Here is a 19,408-nt window from a genome sequence, read left to right as displayed (position 1 = left end):
GCATACTCTCCCAAGTTATTCAAGTTTACCAAGCAAGTTGTCAATCTAAACTTGACTTGCTTGGGTATTTTATATAGACGAACTTGACTTACTTGAATTGGCTTGGCACCAAGTTAAGCAAGCAAGGCTTCCAAGTTACTTACTTGTTGCGAACTCTGGATGAGGTGGATATGCATATCATCTAAAATAGCTAGTCCACTAGCTAGGGGGCCGTAACTAACTGTTCTACTATGCATAAGATCTTTGGATGTGAAAGCTCCAGGGCGCATTATGGATATATCCCTTGTTAATTTTTGAAGTCATTGTTAAGTCAACTTGCTAATTTGATAAATGCTTGGGCGCTTATATCACCCCACACATAATCCTCTTCAAAGAGTATCGCTTACAAGTGCGACCATTAGATCTATATAAGAAGCCGTTCGCATTGTTAGGACGCTTAGAGGAGTGGAATTCTGGATGAGATTTGATTGAGAAGTTTAGGGAGGCTACTAACTACAAGAACTTCCAGTACCCTGCAGATCCTGGAACACTCAACCAAGATCAGATGAGATGGTCGCTTCTTTCAAATTTGAAGAGTCTAAATGCAGTCGGATTTGCTACCACCTTTCTCTAGTTCATTCCTCTAGGTCAAATGGCCAGAGTTCCCTGAGATCATCTTCACTTTGGATAGGGTCATCATCATCTGGCTGATCAAGCTCGTGAACTTCCTGTAAAAAATCCCTAAACGCCTTTTGATGTGCAACCTTGGTATCTTCCCAGTCTTTTAGAGGAACCCAACCTTCATCTGAGACGTTCAGTAGAGACACAAGAGCATCTAATAGCTCTTGTGACGCTTTAAAACGCCTATGATCCTTTTTGTGAACAGCTAATTCATCATGGAGGGGTGGCGAAAATGGACACTGTGAAGCGAGCCCAAGCTCTTTCCACACTTCCGAGGTCTCGATCAGCTCTTGACAAAAGAAGGCAGCCCCGTCTTCCCAGGTGCGTTGACAGCATACGAATGGCCGGAAAAACGACTCTTCCATTGATCTAGCTGTGGAGAAGTTCGTGGCGAATATTCTTAAGCTTATGTGGTAGGCTCTAGCACGTGCTGAGATCAAAGGATTCGAATCGAGAAAGTCGAAAATGTCAGGAGGAGGATGCGTAAAGTCTGGGAACTGGTTCGCATACCAGAACGCCGGCTCAATGCTAGTAGACTGCCAGTCTATGATGGATGTCACAATGGTGGGATCATCTTCTGACACAAATATGTTTCTTTTGTCCAGACTGGGATGAAACATGGCAGGGCTGGCAACACTTTGGATTTTCGGGCTTTTGGACATTTCCTTCAACATTGTGCGGGCCTCTTTGAGTAGGCTTTTGTGTGTCTCAATAGACCCTTTGTAACGTGGGCGTTTTACCGCAGGCTCAAGAGGCGGTATTCTAGAAATTCCGGAGTCGATGAGACCATCCGTGTAATCGGCTAAATTTGTCCCTGTACAATATAATCAGACGTTTCCAATCTCCAAAACCTATGAGCTAACTTACAAGGTCCTTGATTTGGTTTGACATCGTGATAGAATTTGGGTTGAATAGGCATACAATTCCAGTACATGTGCCCACAGTGTGGGCCGATACAAAACTCTTCATTAAACGGGAGCTTTGAGGGAGGAAGATATGGTGTATCAGCAAAGTATAGACTGCCATATGCTGGAAATTTGATGTTGGCCATCTCTGCAAGCTGTTTGGCAATCAGTCCTGCGAATCTGATTTGTTGGTCCATATCCATTGTTGGCCATTTTTCAAGCAAGCGAATACCCGGTGCATGTTCCATGATGATATATTCGCTGCCAATGGGATTTGAAGGGTTGTCACTCCAGTCGAGTATCTTTGGAATAGGGACCTCAGTCTCGGCTTGCACTATAAAGTCCAAAGGTGGTTAACCATAACATCAACAGTATCCTATTATCTTGTTGCAGAACCTACAGTACTTGATCGTTGCGACTTCTGAATTGGTCGAAAGTCGCGGAGGCCCTGCCGATCCAAATGGTAGTCTTGCGACGATACGTTCAGCGCTATCAGTATGGAATATGAACACTCGGTTAAAGCCGCCTTCCTTCTTATCGTACGAAGTGATAGATGTCGAGTTAGGACACAATGCCAAAACTTTACGGCAGAGGGCATCGAAGTCGAAATGTAGAAAATGTGATTCTTGCTGTATTGCATCCTTACGAAGCCATCGACCACTGGTATAGTGGTAGGGGTCGGGGCCTGCGTTCCTGTCAGCATTTAGGCAGAGAGAAATAGTTATCGTAGCCTACCGTCTCTACGTAGTTCTCTTATACAACTTGAAGAGAAGAATCTCGCACGACCAAGGAGCCGGTGGTTCGCGCAAAGTCCGAAGTTTGTGGGGGTACGCTGAGTAAGACTTCGTGTTTTGAAGATCAACGAGGGCTTGGTCCGGTAAAAGAACTTAGAGCTTCCATTTGGAAACATTGCGGCTGGTATGATGGAGATAGGCTTTGGATTATTTCCTTGTTCGTTAATCACTATGCGATAGCTTGCTTAGAATGTATGCGCGGTGACGTTGCATGGAATAACGTATATATAGTACGTGGTAAAAGTACTCAAATTATTGTGCGGTCTCCAAAAGCAAAATCTATGTTGTATTCCATGGTTCTAGGAGCTCTCAACGCAAAGGTAGTAGTAATGGAACTGCTAAAAAGCTTGTGGTTGCTAGTCATTGCATCCCTGGTTGACTTCGAACTCTGTTAAGTATCATTCAAATCACTTCACCGTTCAACCTACTTTGCCTACAAGTTTGCGATCGTTTATGAACCGAACGAAGCTCAATGAGCATGTCTCAGATGGTCATAGTAGAGATTTGGGTAGCTTTGCGGGGCCAACCGAGGCGGTGGACATGGTCGAGAACGAATGAGTATAATGACCCACAGAATGGGGGGAAAGGCGGCCCGTGCGAATTTAGCGTGTCCTTGGCGTCGACCCTGCTTTTGCACACGCCCCACGGTATTGCTCTACCCTGAGTACTTGATACCTTTTCCAACCCACTATGCAACCCAGCGAACCCATCTAGTAGTATGACGACTTGCGAACTACCATAACACCGGTCCTCAGAAAAATACTAGGGTCTCACATGCAACACAGTGCCGTTACTTTACTCGACAATTGATGACCCCGCACTCGAGGCCTGCGTCGATACCCACAGCTATAATGGTACAACTGCATATCGCGAATCGCAAACAGCGCAGCAGCTCCACCTTTGATGCACGCTGAAATCACGCCACTATGCTCAAGCCACTCACACACAGCCACGGGGCGCACATCGGCACCCCTGCATAGCTGAGGGGTATGTATGTATGTCAGACACTCGGCGCCGTTACACCTGGCGATGAGTGACTATGATGCATCATTGTCTCGGTACAGGCCGCGTTGTTGGGCTTTGCTTGGTTGTATGGCGTGGACAATGGCAGTATCCAAGCTGGATGACGGCAAGGTGTCCGGTGAAAGCATAGTTATGCCACGTGTGACGACGCAGTGAAGACCGATCCGCCTCCTCCGATGAATGTTCAACAAGTGGAGTCTGGTGGGGATTACGCGGTTTGGGTCGGCTTGGCTTCGTGAACCTCTTTTACTACAGTGGTAAGGTAGCTGTCGGACTAAATCTTCGCCACCCGGGTTCGTCGCCTTACTATAAAGCCCAACATTTCCTTCCTATCTGCCCACCTTTTCTTCAACATCCATCAAGTTTGAGCAATCCCGCACTCAAGAAAATTTCCCCCAAAGTTCTCTTTCACCATGACTTTCTACCACTCCGCTGAGGACATCCGTATTGACGACGGCCACATCCTTAGGGCTCGTCTCCGAACTGCTGACGGCGAGTGGAACGACTCCGAGATCGATCTCAATACGTGTATCGGCAACGACAATGGTAATCTGCTTCTAGTGTTCAATTCGGCTTCGCTGACACTCTCAAGGTCACTTTGTTTGGGACGGTCAAGGCTTTGCCGATTCAGCAGATAACGCTCATTTTGCCTTGGAAGGTGCTGATAACGTTCCTGTTCTCCGCGCCACCTTGAGGGATGTCGATGGCAACGAAGAGACCCGTGACATCAACCTGGGTGAGCGTATCACCAACGAAGATGGCCACTTTCGATTCAGTTAGTATTTCCACTACCCTCCCGGGTGATGCTGAAAGCAGCTTGCTAACAGATTTAATTAGACTAAGCTAGCCTCAATAGCCATGTATATAAGTAGCAATGCATTATGATTTCACGAAATGTGCCCGGACATAGTTACGCAATGCTTACTTCTGTGACGCACGTCAAGCTTCCTGCTACTATACGCCGCGACTAGAAACAGCATTATTGTTATAGTCGTCGGTAAGGTCTTTGTGGTACGACACTCATGATTTGACGGAACTGCGTCATGCAGAAGCTAGTACGCATACATGTGTGGCTGTGCAACCTCGACACGACATTGCTAGTGCATGGCCAACAGGTCTCATTTCGGACCTACTTTACGTCTCACTCATAACCCTATCGGTCTCTTGCAGATCTCACATCGCATTTCTAGATGCATTTATAAGGCGGTTTCTTAGCACTTATGGCTAGTTCGTTGAAGTTTTCATACATACAGTATGTACTTGCATATGTTATGAAAATCCACGAATTTCCTCATAGCTTCTTTTAGTTCGTACACCCTCTCATTGCGCATCGAGCAATATAGCTTCTCACGAGTGGCGCCCGCACGAAACCCAACCTACAACTATAGTAATAGATGCGTTAGCATGGAATTGATATATACTCCTCCTCATGCTTGCTGAGCATCTCGCATCCGACGCATGTAGGTTTTGGGTAAACTTGGAGATATTGTGTACTTGTCTTTTTGCGCTATCGTTAGATACCACCGGCTGAACACGACTGAGCCCTCTCCAGCTAGGCCACCCCGTGCCTAAAAAGGTACAGTATACTGCATAGCAAAATCCGTTGTAGGACGGGCGATACCTATCCATACATCTTAAGAAGAAGGCGAGTATTCATACGAAGACTAGAAGTAGCGGCGACACGGTGGCAGATATCCAACATAGTCATCTCACTTGGCTTCGGGGCTAGTGGCACGGCGTTCAGAGTGGTATCACATGCCTGTGCTATTCTGCAAAAGAGATACTAAGTGCCATGTGACATCTGTAGTGCTTAACCATCCAAATGTTCTGTCAGTTACACCCATAGCAACGATGAGCTACTACACGTACTACTAACTATCTTTGTTTTGTACTGAGCATTGGTGAGCGATATTGTTCAGTCGTTCTTTGGATGTATTTACTTGGATATATCTACGTAGGGCCATACCACTCTAACCATAGAACATTGCTTGACTAGGTTTAGAATAGCCATTGCATCACGAAAGCAGAATATACGTCCAGAAACTAAGTTCTCCTATATGCGTAACCCTCTTCTTTTTGCAGATGGAGTAATCGATATTCTAAGATCATTGTATTAATACGTATTTACTATCACAATAGCAGTTGACATGTGGGTTCGAAGCTTCGATAACGTGGCGTTGTTAGAATAATTAGATCTTGAAACTTTAGCAGGTAATCGAACCATTGCCACTAGGAGATGAGCCATCGAAGCTGTTTTGATGGGGACTATAATTGGTTTGAAGTACAGCATCGCTGAATGTGTTTACCATTTATCAGCATAATATTTGACCTCAATCATTGAAACCGTTCATTCTTCTACTAGCTCATCGAGATATTATTCAACGTTGCGAAGCTATTTTATGAACCTTCGTTATGAAGACCATGTCCACGATGAAATAAGAAAGCTTTAGGAAGTTCATACGTGTTTCTCACAACCAGCCAGTTGATAAGGGAGATTACGATAGTAGCTGCTCCCACAACGGGAGCCCAGTTCATCGCATCGTCGGTGACAGGATAACTAAGAGGAATGCAGAACACAATAGCAGACAACAAAAGCCAGACTAGCGTCATGATATTAACCAAAGGTCCGAGCTTTCCAAGGCTGAAATAGCGATTCCGTGGCAAACTTTGTCGTCCGCGCGCCAATAGAAGGGTGAGAGGTATTCCATAGGAAAACAGCACGCAGATCACTCCCGAACCATATAGAGCGTTGAGGACGTATGAAGGCGCGAATTGCAGTGTGTCCAATGTGATGCCAATGCCTGCACGGAGCAGGATCGCATTCACTGGAAGCTGCATCTTAGGATTTACATGGGTAACCCAGGCAACGAATGGAAGACCGCCTGACTTCGCGAACGACCATACAATCCGGCTAATGGAGGTGACAGTAGAGATGGAAGCCTGCATAAATGTCGCGATGAAGATAATGTCCACAGTGATGACCCAGGCTTCGTTGTTCCAGGCGTCCCAGCATATCTGTAAAATTGGCTGACCACCCAATGGCTGCAGAAGATTGTCGTGGTTGATGATGCAAAACATAACGACCACAATGGTGATTATACCACCAATACTGGACAGGAGGAATGAGCCAAACATGACCTGCGGAATGCGTCTCTGTGGGTTTGGCACTTCTTCTGACATGTGGGTCACGGCGTCTGGCAACGCAAGGGCTGCTTGACCGGGAAAAAGGCCCATCAGAAACACGAGCCCATTTGAACTCCATCCGGTACGGTTGACAACATCAACGAAAACACTCGACCCTGATGCTTTAGGTTGTGTTTTGACAAGCAAAACTACGAGCATGTAGATGAGCCTTCCATTGATCCAGAACAGGGCAAATTTGTTGAGAAGTGGGTATATCTTGATCAGGGCAGTGTTGAGAATAACGCTGACGAGCGCCATGCATATCGCTAGCAAGTACAAGTGCCAGTGCTGAATGGTATACGACGGGCTAAGGATCGAGGCTCCGGCAACCACAAATTGTGAACTCAAGAGGTAGCCACCCGTGAGACCAAAAATCCAAGCCCATATGGTCATGATACCGTTGAAGTAGGCGAGAAATTTCTTGTATTTGGGCGGGGCAAGTACGGAGGTCCAATAGGTTTGACCTTGAATTCAGTTGTCAGCAGAAGCCGGCGAAATCCCGGGGAAAAAACTCATACCTGCGACGTGTGGGAAAGACGAGCCCAGCTCTGCGAAACTGAGAACAAGCAGTCCTTGCAACACAACCACAACCAGGAAACCCCAGAAGAAGAAAGGACTTCCGCCTACAGCCAGAGTGAACTGCATAAATCCGCATATCGATAATGGGGTGGCACTTGTGGTATACTGGACACCAAGCACACTCCAAAGGTTAAAGCGTTCGTCATCGAGTTCAGTGACTGCATAATTTTCGCCAATGCTTGGTATCGACACCAAGTCACCAGCAACACCATCTTCCAATGCGAGCTTCTTCTCCGATGATGGTTGACTGTCGACAGGTGCGGCGATCTGTCCAGCCATGTCTGCGAATATATGTAATTGTTGAAAAAATCTCCAATAAATAAGGGAAAAGGGATATTGAGAGATGGACAGGCTTGAGAAGACAAGCTATACATCTGCAGTCACGAACAGCAAGCTATATAGGCTAGTGCCTTCATCTGGGGAAATTGTGGGGTTTTAGTGCACTTGGCTGGCGCTATCGGCCTTTCCGGGAAGCTACTTATCAAGTGACCAGCTTTCGGTCCCTCAGCACGATAAGCAATCGGAGCTTCCGTGTGGAGGTGAGTGCGACATCCGACGCTGTTGCCAATGCCATATGCAAGGGACGCAATCTTGATTACGTCGATATCGCATTCAGGGAATGAAGGCTATCCTTTCCTCTAGCTCTATAGAATGCTCCCAATCCACCATACCCAATGGGAAATGGTTGAGAACCAGTACTACAGAAAATAGATCGTAGAGGAGTAGAAAAGAGAAGACTTTGTGAACTCTACACGCGCCAACATGAACATTAAATCAGTCAATACCTATATGCCACAAGTCAAATCTCATGGCGCTCACTTCTCCCAACGAAGATAAGGTTAAGAAGATATGCTGTGTGTAATAAAGCGCTAGCCCTCCGAAGACCTCGATACAGTGGACGCCTTGAGTAAAGATGTTCCATCCGCTGATAACGGAGAGTCAATACACCCAAATCCTGCAGAAGGCAGCACAGCAAGCTGAAGATAACATCTGACGTTGCGGCCTGTCATACTAGTAAATAAACCGCGAGAGGACAGCGAGGAAGCGAAAAGAATGAGATAGTGAGCACAAAGAGTGCAGAGGTGGCGCGCTAAGGAAACGATAAGAAGAGAGAAAAATGAAAGTGTGTGCGAATAGAATGTCTGGCGAACTCAAACATATCGCATATAGTCACAATATGTTCTGTGACTTGCGGCGACGCAGTGGAGCTAAGAAATCCGACGGAAATCCGATATGCGTTATCCATGCTGCAATAGTGGGGCCTATACGAAAATTCCGGAGCCCAACCTGCTGCCGAATGGTTAGGTGCAGAGCCTCAAAGAATCGCTAACACAGCCTTACTTTTTCGGTAGTTACTCGCGGGTATAGCTGTATGCTGATGGTTTCTTCACATATATCCATCAAGTATACGTGATCTGAATTTGACTACGACTTTGAAAACTCATCATTTAATACTCTTGCACGATTGCATACGACGAAATGGCAACAACAACCTACGTTGACCGTGCCCTCAAAGGCGCACATGAAGCGTACTCAAAACGGAATTCACGTTCCTTGAAAGCACATCAAGATGCCCACTCCCATCTTCTAGGAGGCAATACCAGGACAGTACTTCATGCAGATCCATTTCCATTGACATGGGCGTCTGCAAAATCCGGCACCCTCACATCTCTGGATGGCGACACATATATCGACCTACTGGGCGAATTCAGTGCCGGAATCTACGGTCACTCCGAGCCCCGGATAGCGGAAGCTGTTCAGATCGCGATGTCAAAAGGGTGGAACTATGGCGGAAACTCGCAGAAAGAGAAAGAGTTTGCCGAAAAGGTCTGTCAGCGGTTCGGTCCAGCAGGCATTGAGCTTGTTCGATTTACCAATTCTGGCACCGAGGCGAATACTACAGTTCTGGCTGCATCTCTTGCGATTACCAAAAGAAAGAAGATCCTTGTCTTCAGCGGTGGATACCATGGCAGTACACTTGTCTTCCTAATGGCACTGATTCAAGGTTCAATTGCGCCTTGCATGAACTTGCCTCATGACTTTGTATATGCGCCTTACAACAACATCGCTGAGACAAGTGCGGTTTTGGAAGGCCTCCCCAAGGACAGTCTCGCTGCGATCTTGGTTGAGCCTGTCCAAGGATCTGGTGGATGCAGGGCTGCAACTAAAGCATTCCTACACTTCCTTCGCGATACTGCCGACAAGACCAGTGCTTTCCTAATATTCGATGAGGTCATGTCTTCGCGCCTGGGTTATTCCGGTTACAGCGCCACACAAGGTGTGCGAGGAGATATGGTGACGCTCGGCAAGTACGTAGGTGGCGGCATGACCTTTGGAGCCTTTGGAGGTCGCCGAGATATCATGGAGCTTTTCGACCCTTCCAAGAACCAATTGTTCCATCCTGGTACCTACAACAACAACGCTCTCAGTATGCATGCGGGTATTGTGGGTCTAGATATCTACAACGCAGATGCAGTCGATCGACTGAACAAGCTCGGCGAAATCTTGAAGGCCAAAGTCCAGCAGATCTTGATCGACAATGGCATATATCCTGACACAGTCAAAAAAGCTTCTTCGAACCTTGTCGAGATCGATAGCTTCAAGCACGGTCTTACTGTACAGCTTGACGAGGACACTACGACAAAGCTGAGTCTCCCACCAATGTTCATCACTGCACGAGGGAGCATGCTCAACGTGCGTTTTTCAGGACCCGATGCTGCCAAGTGGCAGTCGCTCTACTACCACCACATGCTAGCGAGGAACATCAATATTGCTGTAAGGGGTTATACACCACTCACCCCCTGCGCCACAGAAGCGCACATAGACGACTACGCAAACGCTATACAAGAGTTTGTACAGTTGCACAAAGACCACTTGGTCGGAAAGCCTATGCAAAGTCTTCTTTGATTGGGCTTTCATAGGCCACTCATGCAAGTTACCGATTCAAGAGAGTACAATCACTGTGAACGTTGATTGTTGGTGTGGTTGAGAAAAGGATCGTGTATAGTTGTTGTGTAATTAAGAACTGAATAGAGTGGTATATCAACAGAGAATTAGTTGCTGTCGCTCTTCTAACAAATCTTAAACCCCGAACTTTCATTGATTGATACTATGGTGGATTTATGGATAAAAGATTTCATCTTTTCTATTTACCGGAAGTCTCGGCATTCGATCCACCCTTGTCCTTTGTGAAGTGAAATCCTTCCACATAAGGTACAAGTTGGCTCAGATGTTCTCAGACACATTGCAATCATTAGATTTAGTTACGCTGCACATAATCCACCTGGTAGAAAATGTCATGTTCAAGAAAGAAAATGGTAATACATGTTTCAGAATTATGGCGTTGGGTAGATAGTACCTTGTGATTTCATGATGCTTAACTTCTACAACTACACAATCAGCTCTTTAGACTTTCCATGCCCTGCAGCATAGGAGCTGCATTTGAATATCAGGGCAAATCGCTTAGCAGAGAAAATGATCCGACTTTGTCTCCTGATGAAAAATGACTCTCCTTGGTGCAGTGTGACCTTCTTTCCTGTCTCGTCCTCGAGGTCAAGTTCCCCTGGTAGAATCAGTAAGTTAAAAACGAGTTTCTAGGCCTATTCGAACATACCTCTGATAACGATGCCAGACTCCTCATGATCTGTGGGCCAGTAATAGTCTACCTTGCCTGGAATGACGCGCAGAATTCCAGCAAATAATTGGACATCTTTGTCTTGCTCTGCCGGGTCTGTACCAAGAATGCGACCTGTCAAACATGTAAGCACTTTTGCTGGCCCAGAACGGGAGAGAATTGGTGATACCGTAGTAGTGACAGGGTTCAACAAGACCTTGCACAAGTGGAACGTCGTATTGTGCGTTCTCCGAAGCGTAGTCGAAACCTATATCTCACAAAGTCTAAATCCAAAAAGAATTTTATATAAAATGTGTTTTTCGTTGAAAGGCAATGCAGACGAGGGTGTAAAGAGTTGATAGAGTGTTCCGCACCCTCTTGTATCAAGCAAGTAGACTACCATCCGCGTGTTATTAGCGGCGCTTCTGCAGGGAAGATTGCGATCCATTCATCATCCGTTCCTTTCAAGGAGTTTGCCGGACATCGTGCAGACCGCCCAATAACACTTTGCAACATCAAACTATTAGACGCTACCCCAAACTCTGGTAGGTTAGCCGTAGTTGAGGAAAGGGACGCCAAAAGCGTATTAGATCTTCGGTAGCAGGACGCTAGGAAATTCCGCAAAGGAAACCCAATGATAAGCTATAGGATTTTCCGGATCGTTCTCCACTTGGCGTTCGGCATGTAATCTGTCCAGCGGCAAAATCAATTAGTCAGTTCTGGGCGCCCGATCGATAGTCTAACCGCGGTAGAGAGTGTTCTGATCAAATATCCACCTGACGTCGAGTCCGGATTCGCAACAGTCTCGGTTGTACTGCGGCTGATCGTAATCAGCGCGCGCAGTTCGCGTTAACTTTCTCAATGTCGCCATTTTGTAAACTGCAGCTGTCACAGATTGTATAAGTGATCGTGCGATAATCTTACGACATGATCAATGTCTTAGCTTACGTCTGAACGGGATCAACCCGATGATAAAGTTTCAATTTCACAGGCTCGCCATGTCCCGAATGTGTTTTTGCGCCAATATCCCAAAACGGAAGTTCCGGTGCAGAACCCGGATCATACTCATAACTCCGTATCTCGACCTTTTCCAAACAAGGGTGGTCTGTGGCAACAGTTAGCAGAATACCAATATGCTTTTAGTGGCCCACTTGAAATATTCCCTATTACAAAACGCTTTCTAGTCTGTACATTTGACTTAGTTGACCCGAGTGCCCAGTCGCTATTTGTTTTTACATTTGCAACGAACAATATCAACAATAGCCAAGATGCTCTCACAGTTGACCGCGCAATTAAACACAATCAGTTTAACCCCGCAGTCGACTCCAACTGTGAACGACGCTCTGCACACTCCTTTAGCGGCTCTCACAGAACCTATTGTGGGCCATCTCCTTGGAGACTTTGCTTGTAGTTGGCGGTATACTGACGCGACTGCAGGTTTCCGAGCTTATCAAGCGTTTCCCAGAACAAGTATTCGAGGAGCATCATCCACGGTACAAGGCACTTCAGAATAGTTACTGGTCCGGATATCAAAAGACCCTGAAACCCCGATGTTTCTTTCAACCACATTCGGCGAAGGAGCTTGGCGAAGCAGTGGCTCTCTGTGCGAAAGAGCGATGTCCCTTCAATGTGAAGAGCGGTGGTCACGGTCACTTTGCCGGACAATCTAGTATTGAGGGAGGCATACAATTCGACCTGGTCAAGCTCGACACGTTCAAGATCAAGAGGGATGAAGGGACGGTTCTTGTTGGTCCTGGCAATACCTGGGGTTCCGTGTACCAGCGACTAGAGAAGGAAGGTTTAATTGTTGTGGGTGGAAGGTCCTATAACGTTGGGGTCGGCGGGTATCTGGTTGGAGGTATGTACCTACAGCGTTCCCCCTGCTGACGATGCGTGTCAACTAACTTTTCACAGGAGGCATTTCCTTCTACGCAGCGCGACACGGCTGGGGTATCGATAATGTGCGATCTTTCGAGATCGTACTCGCTGATGGTCGAGTGGTCACTGCAAGTTCAAAAAGTGAGCCAAAACTCTATCGAGCACTGCGAGGTGGCGGTTCCAACTTTGGCATCATCACAACTTTTGAATTGGAGGCATATCTCTATAATCGATTTTGGGGAGGCCGCACGATGATTGACAGTTCTCATGCCAGGCAAGCTATAGCGGCCTACGAGGGCTTTGTGAACAGGCAAGAAGAGGATCCGAAAGGCCACACCATCTTTATCGCAACCTATGATGAAGGACCACTTCGACTGATTCAATACATGGTCTACACTGAACCTCAAGCCGACCTGCCTTTGTTTGATGAGCTTCGCAAAGTTCCGACCATTGAGTCTTCGCTGGGAATGACTGATTATACAACCATGGCTGAAAACATCGCTGGCCTACAGGACGGTGTAGGATATCGTGCAGCGATTGCTACCCTGACCATCAAGCTTGACCAAGACCTTCTTAACTTTGCCTACGATGTCTTCGTTGAGGAGGCTTCGCCACAGTCAAAACACATCAATTCGACAATGGAGTTCCACGCCATCCCTCGAACAACAAACCCTGCTGGCAACATGTTCGGGCTGGAGGGCGCAGATGGACCTCTCATATCTTTCCTCTTGATTTTTGTAACCTCAGATGCGAATTACGACAACGAGGTAACTAGGATGCAGCAAACAATCATTAGACGTGTCGAGGAAGAGGCCAGGAAGCGACAGCTGTACCACCCTTTCTTGTTTCCAAACTATTCGGCCCAATGGCAGAATGTTTTTGACAGCTTTGGTGAAGCGAGCAGGAGGTACTTGACCGAAGTCGCCAACGTATACGATCCTCAACGAGTTTTTCAGCGCCTGCAACACGGATCATTCAAAGTTAGCAGTCCGAGTAGAGTCAGAGATGCGAAGTTATGAGGAAAGAATGCTGAGAGCGTTTTTAGAGAAAAGAATTAGAATTTTATTGTCCAATACGTAAGCCTTGACATGTTCTGGAAGTGATATAGACGGAGATGTGATTTTTGTTGTGTAAGATTTCCTCAGAACTCAATCTACGTCAATGAACAACGCTTAAAATTGCCGCAGCACATTCTCAGCGTCACTTGAGTGATGCAGATAACGTTATGCTACGGTAACAGTCATAAAACCAAGCATTCGCTCAACTCACGTGTGAACTTCTGGATCTTAGCTATCATCTTGAAAGATAATCTTCAGTTAATTAGACTAGATAGAACACGCATTTACATGGCACTGATACCGCGAAAGAATGTCGCATGACTGCTGGTTTGAGACTCATGATGATGGGATTTTGCCACTGGGCTGCGGGGGTGAATACGAAGGATCTCGTGATCTAACACTTGCCGTGCTTCGGAATTTCCGATTTCTCGGCATGCATCTCGGTCTATGCAGCAAGGTTGACTAGCACATCCGTAAAACGTCGAACTCTACGAATGGCTCCACATTCGGATAACTACTTACTAAAACATTCATCTCATAAACTTTCTTCTCCTTCACCTTGAGAAATCATTAATAAAAAAGCAAGAGTCGTATTGCCCGTCAACTAAGCAAGGATTTCAATCCGACAACCAAGTCCGCTTTGGCTGTCATTGCCTGCTGAATCGACTGGCCGGCCATATACACAGCGAGCATTCGACGAAAGCGCCACAATGGGAAGTATTGATTACATTCCTGCCTCTGCCACAAACGGCAATCATGCATACACGGTCGAGGAGAATGATCTGGGATATTCACGTCCACTGCGCGTTATTTGCATTGGGGCTGGCGCGACCGGATTAGACCTTGCCTACAAAACGGAAAGGCATCTCAAGAATTTCGATCTCCAGATCTACGAAAAGAACCCAGAGCTTGGAGGAACATGGTTTGAGAACACGTCCGTATCATCCAACCGAATATCGAATTGTAACTAATGCGAGGATACAGTTATCCCGGGTGTGCTTGTGATATCCCTGCGCATATCTACGAGTATGAATGGGCTCCAAACCCCAACTGGTCTCAATTGTGAGGACGTTTCCGAATCACAGGAAGGCTATGTTCTAATGTTCAATTACAGCTATGCTTCACAACCAGAGATTCTTCAGTATTTCCGTGACACGGCAACGAAGTTTGACCTAGAGAAATTTATCAAATATGACAGTGAAGTCGTTGAGGCTCGCTGGAATGAAGAGAAAGGTCAATGGCTCGTCAAGATACGCTCTCGATCGACTGGGGAAACAGTAGAAGACTGGTGTCATTTCCTGATCAACGGTGGTGGGTTTTTAAAGTAAGCGCTCGGTTTCATTGTCGAGTTCATACGCTAATATCTCTCAGCAACTGGCAGTGGCCGGCAATTGAAGGTCTACACTCCTTCAAAGGCTCATTGTTGCATTCAGCAGCTTGGGACAACAACGTGGACTTGAAAGGAAAGAAAGTTGCAGTGATTGGAAACGGCTCGTCAGGAATACAGCTCGTGACCGCAATACAGCCAGGTACGTCTCGTTAAATAAGCATTTTGAACCAGGATACTAATTGAAAAAGTGGCTGCGCACCTTGCGACATTTATGAGGAGTCCTACTTGGATTTCAACTACATTGGGCCAAGATCTCGCCGGCCCTAATGGAGCCAATTTTGATTGTATGCATCAAGACGATCATACGCCACTGAGGTTTGACTAATATCTTTGAAGACACGGAAGCACAAAAGCGCGAATACACAGAGCACCCGGAAAAGCTGGTTGCGTATCGGAAAGCGATGGAAACAGATTTGAACGGTGGATTTGCATCGGTATGTTACCAATCGCGCCCAAACGCAGCATTGTCCACTAACGAATCAACTCAGGCGCTCCACGATTCGCCACAGCAAGCCCAGGCGAGAGAAGACTTGACCAAAATGATGCGTGCCCGGTTAGGCAAGGACAATCCTTTCGTAGATCGCATTATTCCTAGTTTTGGTGTGGGATGCAGGTGGGGAAACAAACGAAACCCTTGATTCAGACGGTGTGCTAACTCTGCTGCAGGCGACCAACACCAGGCGTCGGCTATCTCGAAGCGCTAACAGAGAAGAACGTTCGCGTGGTATTCGATTCCATCACAAAAGTAGTCCCGCAAGGTATCCAGCTCGCAACAGGCGAGATCATCGAACTAGACGCAATTGTCTGCGCTACCGGTTTCAACGTCTCCTGGAAACCGCGCTTCCCCATCATCGGCAGAAACAACATCGACATGCGCGACCAATGGAGCTCGCGACCAACAGCGTACCTTTCACTAGCCGTACCAAACTTCCCAAACTACATCCGTTAGTCTTCACAAAACTCCCCTTTGTCATTGTAAATAGGCTAAGCTGACAATACAACAAAGTCTACATGGGACCAAACGGACCGCTATCCCACGGCTCCGCACTCCCGAGCATCGAGCACATCACAAAATACGTCATCAAGCTCCTTCACAAGGCGCAAACAGAAGGCTACAAATCCGTCGTGCCATCTCAAAAGGCACTGGACGACTTTATCGAACACGCAGACACTTTCTTGACGCGCACAGTCTGGAATGCAAAGTGTCGATCCTGGCTGAAAGGAGGTAAGAGCAGCTCTGCCTTCTATTTGCGATATCATGCGGGTCCTGTTAGCTGACAAAATGAACCAGGGAAGGAAGACGGACCGGCGTTGGTGCACCCTGGCAGCCGATTGCACTGGTTCCACATGCTCATGAATCCACGGTGGGAGGACTTTGAATGGACTCCGACGAATCAGAATAGATTCGCATACTTTGGAAACGGGTTTACTATTATGGAGACTAAGGGCAAGGATAAGGCGTGGTACTTTGGGGACCCGGATCAAGGGTATGAATCTATTATCAATTGAGAATGATGGTCTGTGCGTTGTCCCTTTGAAGACTATGGTTTAGATATCTAGGAGGGACAGCTGTATTTCATGTGTAGATGAACATTTTGACTTTAAGCGCTATCATGTGATGGCATTTAATTTGTACGCCACGTCTCTCATTTCTTCTTTCTCAAGAGTTCTCTGGCTGCACGTCATACGTCGTCGGCAACCGCTGCTAACCCAAAGACATTTGTGATTGTGATATTTGAAGATTTATACAAAATGTGCCCCTATATTTTCCTCGCCGTGAAATATTATAAGTATTGTTTTTTTCAATGGTCCTTGCACGCCTAGTTGCAGGATTTTGACAAAGCGTGCAATACTTCGCGCTCTTCTCATTTAGCCCATATATCTCCGGTAAACAACGCCGACAGCCTACTTCGAGTGCATCTTAAAAGCTCTCCTTAAAAAAAATACAAATAGTTCTCTACTATCACTACTCAGCAGAATGTTGGAGTGGTTGCACATTGTACGTTTTCAATCACTGTCTTTCGACCCGGGAGTACGATTCAAACTTGGGTATCGCACATCGCTAGCCTGGTGCCTTCACCGTGGCGTAGCTCTCAAGGTATCTGAGCTAGCGATCTATAGCTCGAGATTTCCATCCGGTATCCAGCCGAGAGAATCACCGAAGAAGCCAGCTATGTCATACCCAGACGTTGGCATGGTCATATACAATGAAGAGCTTGGGCCTGGGAAATCCAGAAAACTTGTTCCAGTGGGGGAGATTTCGCATTCATCCATCTCATTCATCTAGAAAACGTCAACGGGTTTGTCGCAATGCGAAAGATAAGGGAGAAATCTTGACGTAAGAGTTGCGAGAAAGGGGCTTCGACGATAACAAAAAACCGGAAACATACCATACTGTTGGCCCCTGTGGCCGACAGTTGCTCAAACTCATATTGCGACATGAAATCAGGATTTCCAACTCCGAGTGAACTGTCGTTAGGTGGCTCTCGGCGAATGTCGGATCCGGCACCTGCAAGAGTATTATCAGCGGTATTTGCTGAGTCTCCGGTCAAAGACTCAACGTAGAGGCGTGTGATGGAGGTAAAATCTGCGACCCTGGCATCGTGGATGGTGCCTTGCGCTAATAAGTCGAGTCTGGCGTAGTGGGCAGCAACTATGTCAAGGTATGACAGATTTCTCCTGGTCTCAGCATGTAGCGGGTTGTGAACAACAAAATCGAAGACAATGAACATTGCAACCATTGGCATAACTCCGAGTATCCTGTTCACCGTTAGTGGCTTATCGCACGTGAGTTTGCTGACTGGAAAAATTTACCAGACAGGAGTGAAGGGATTCATGGCGATCATATAGGTTGACTCGATGATCGCGCGTGCTGTTGTCAACAAACACTTCTCGTTTTCGGATCTTCGCGGCGATCCTTTGTTCGGGCACCGATTGAGAGTTATTCGTGATATACAAATTCTCAAATTGTAATATGAGAAGTGGATCCTCAATGCCATTTCTTGCATATACAGAGGCCTGGATCGATGTTGATGCAATGACGAACCGGGACGCAGGCTATCGGGAATCGAGTTTAGCCATGATTGCAGTTCGTAGTTGATGCAATCCATACGCCGAAAGCATTCTTCTGTTGGAATCAAGGTAGCAGATACCGAGAAGAGGGAATCATATGCTCTTGACAGAATCCTCGAGTAGCGTGCCCAGCAAGGAAGCCAGGCCAAACCTTCGGTGTGTATCGGCAAATCTGTGGGAAGCGGACAGCTGATATCCATGTCCGATATCAACTAGTGTTTACCAATCAGCAAATCGATTTCTTGTGAAAAAAAGGCCCACACGACATACAGAAGCGCTGCTTGAGTTAAAAGCGTACTCTTTTTCCAAGCAATATACGACCCAAAATATCCTTCTACCTTCTTGGTATGGGCCGCGGTCAAGGTTTCTCTTGTGCAAACCCAGAGTCATGACTGTCCTTGCCGCTTCTGAGATGCACAACGTCTCGATCTGCAGACTTGAGTAATTCAGAGCGAATACTGCCTAGAGTCAAGTTGCGGTTAATATTGGCGATGACTGTATTCATACTTGTGTCGCCTTACCATTGCTGTCATTGTCTGGTACAATTAGCATAAAAGCTCTTGAGCAAGACTGAGACATACCTGGGCTTTGAGTAAAGACGCCTTACACATCAACACATCTTGGAAATGGTGGAACACGAGGCTGAAGTAGTACCATGCTAGGCCCTTTGCAGGCTCAAATGAACCCCCGTCATGGTACATGCACCCGAGGCTAAGCACAGTGTGATACAGAACCAGCCATGTCTCATGAGTTGGACCTGAGTCTTGGGGATTGAAAGATGAAGCTCTCTCCTCGAATGAATCTCGATCCAGGAACGGGTATATCATGTGGACTTGTTCAAAATAAGCTATAGTTCGATTAGCTCGAGAAAAAATATGCATCTGACACGAGGAATGTGCGTACATTGGATGTATTGAGATCTACGCTCAGGAGAATCATCATTGTCGTCAGGTCGTCCATGGGGTTGAGAAGTAGGAGCCTCCCAACGGGCCTGCATCTGTGCTTCCAAGGTGTTTACCAACGTTTTGAGCTTGTCATGGCCAAGCTTCAGACATAGATTGTCGACAGCGTTGTCGGAAAAGAATGCGAGACTCGAACTTAGGACTGATACATACAGTCACCTATCAGAAGTTTGTTCGCGTAAGCACGGGCCCACCCCAACCACAATCGAGCTGCAGAGCTCCATCTTCTTCAACACCACGTAACTACATCAAAATGGCATCTTTTTCTACCAAAATTTCGAGCAATCGAAT

General features: G+C 46.7%; 8 protein-coding genes across 8 annotated transcripts; 4 read left to right on the top strand and 4 right to left on the bottom strand.

Annotated features, from left to right (window-relative positions):
* Positions 1–614: 614 nt before the first annotated feature.
* On the bottom strand, positions 615–2,475 carry COCCADRAFT_110898 (uncharacterized protein; the record flags this gene model as incomplete). Its single annotated transcript, XM_007719770.1, has 4 exons — positions 615–1,474; positions 1,528–1,899; positions 1,966–2,258; positions 2,429–2,475. The coding sequence occupies 4 exons, from the start codon at positions 2,473–2,475 to the stop codon at positions 615–617; spliced, it is 1,572 nt and encodes a 523-aa protein (XP_007717960.1).
* A 1,320-nt stretch (positions 2,476–3,795) lies between these two features.
* On the top strand, positions 3,796–4,162 carry COCCADRAFT_110899 (uncharacterized protein; the record flags this gene model as incomplete). Its single annotated transcript, XM_007719769.1, has 2 exons — positions 3,796–3,928; positions 3,975–4,162. The coding sequence occupies 2 exons, from the start codon at positions 3,796–3,798 to the stop codon at positions 4,160–4,162; spliced, it is 321 nt and encodes a 106-aa protein (XP_007717959.1).
* Positions 4,163–5,779: 1,617 nt separating this feature from the next.
* Positions 5,780–7,423, bottom strand: COCCADRAFT_110894 (uncharacterized protein; the record flags this gene model as incomplete). Its single annotated transcript, XM_007719768.1, has 2 exons — positions 5,780–7,029; positions 7,084–7,423. The coding sequence occupies 2 exons, from the start codon at positions 7,421–7,423 to the stop codon at positions 5,780–5,782; spliced, it is 1,590 nt and encodes a 529-aa protein (XP_007717958.1).
* Positions 7,424–8,623: 1,200 nt separating this feature from the next.
* Positions 8,624–10,051, top strand: COCCADRAFT_41605 (uncharacterized protein; the record flags this gene model as incomplete). The annotated part of the gene is made up of 2 exons (XM_007719767.1): positions 8,624–9,838; positions 9,869–10,051. 2 exons carry the CDS (start codon positions 8,624–8,626, stop codon positions 10,049–10,051), a joined length of 1,398 nt encoding a protein of 465 aa, XP_007717957.1.
* A 482-nt stretch (positions 10,052–10,533) lies between these two features.
* On the bottom strand, positions 10,534–11,628 carry COCCADRAFT_9737 (uncharacterized protein; the record flags this gene model as incomplete). Its single annotated transcript, XM_007719766.1, has 3 exons — positions 10,534–10,706; positions 10,758–10,892; positions 11,502–11,628. The coding sequence occupies 3 exons, from the start codon at positions 11,626–11,628 to the stop codon at positions 10,534–10,536; spliced, it is 435 nt and encodes a 144-aa protein (XP_007717956.1).
* A 397-nt stretch (positions 11,629–12,025) lies between these two features.
* On the top strand, positions 12,026–13,654 carry COCCADRAFT_30842 (uncharacterized protein; the record flags this gene model as incomplete). Its single annotated transcript, XM_007719765.1, has 3 exons — positions 12,026–12,136; positions 12,195–12,615; positions 12,672–13,654. 3 exons carry the CDS (start codon positions 12,026–12,028, stop codon positions 13,652–13,654), a joined length of 1,515 nt encoding a protein of 504 aa, XP_007717955.1.
* A 749-nt stretch (positions 13,655–14,403) lies between these two features.
* On the top strand, positions 14,404–16,592 carry COCCADRAFT_9735 (uncharacterized protein; the record flags this gene model as incomplete). The annotated part of the gene is made up of 10 exons (XM_007719764.1): positions 14,404–14,627; positions 14,678–14,755; positions 14,808–15,017; positions 15,065–15,222; positions 15,272–15,367; positions 15,420–15,517; positions 15,572–15,696; positions 15,750–16,027; positions 16,090–16,308; positions 16,375–16,592. The coding sequence occupies 10 exons, from the start codon at positions 14,404–14,406 to the stop codon at positions 16,590–16,592; spliced, it is 1,704 nt and encodes a 567-aa protein (XP_007717954.1).
* A 770-nt stretch (positions 16,593–17,362) lies between these two features.
* Positions 17,363–19,036, bottom strand: COCCADRAFT_110891 (uncharacterized protein; the record flags this gene model as incomplete). Its single annotated transcript, XM_007719763.1, has 4 exons — positions 17,363–17,843; positions 17,898–18,367; positions 18,426–18,617; positions 18,737–19,036. The coding sequence occupies 4 exons, from the start codon at positions 19,034–19,036 to the stop codon at positions 17,363–17,365; spliced, it is 1,443 nt and encodes a 480-aa protein (XP_007717953.1).
* Positions 19,037–19,408: the final 372 nt, after the last annotated feature.

This window comes from Bipolaris zeicola (assembly GCF_000523435.1).
Source record: "Bipolaris zeicola 26-R-13 unplaced genomic scaffold scaffold_346, whole genome shotgun sequence".
In the NCBI taxonomy this organism is placed as follows: domain Eukaryota; kingdom Fungi; phylum Ascomycota; class Dothideomycetes; order Pleosporales; family Pleosporaceae; genus Bipolaris; species Bipolaris zeicola.
The sequence above is the reverse complement of the archived record's forward strand: the minus strand, read 5'-3'. Positions and strand labels throughout refer to the sequence as shown.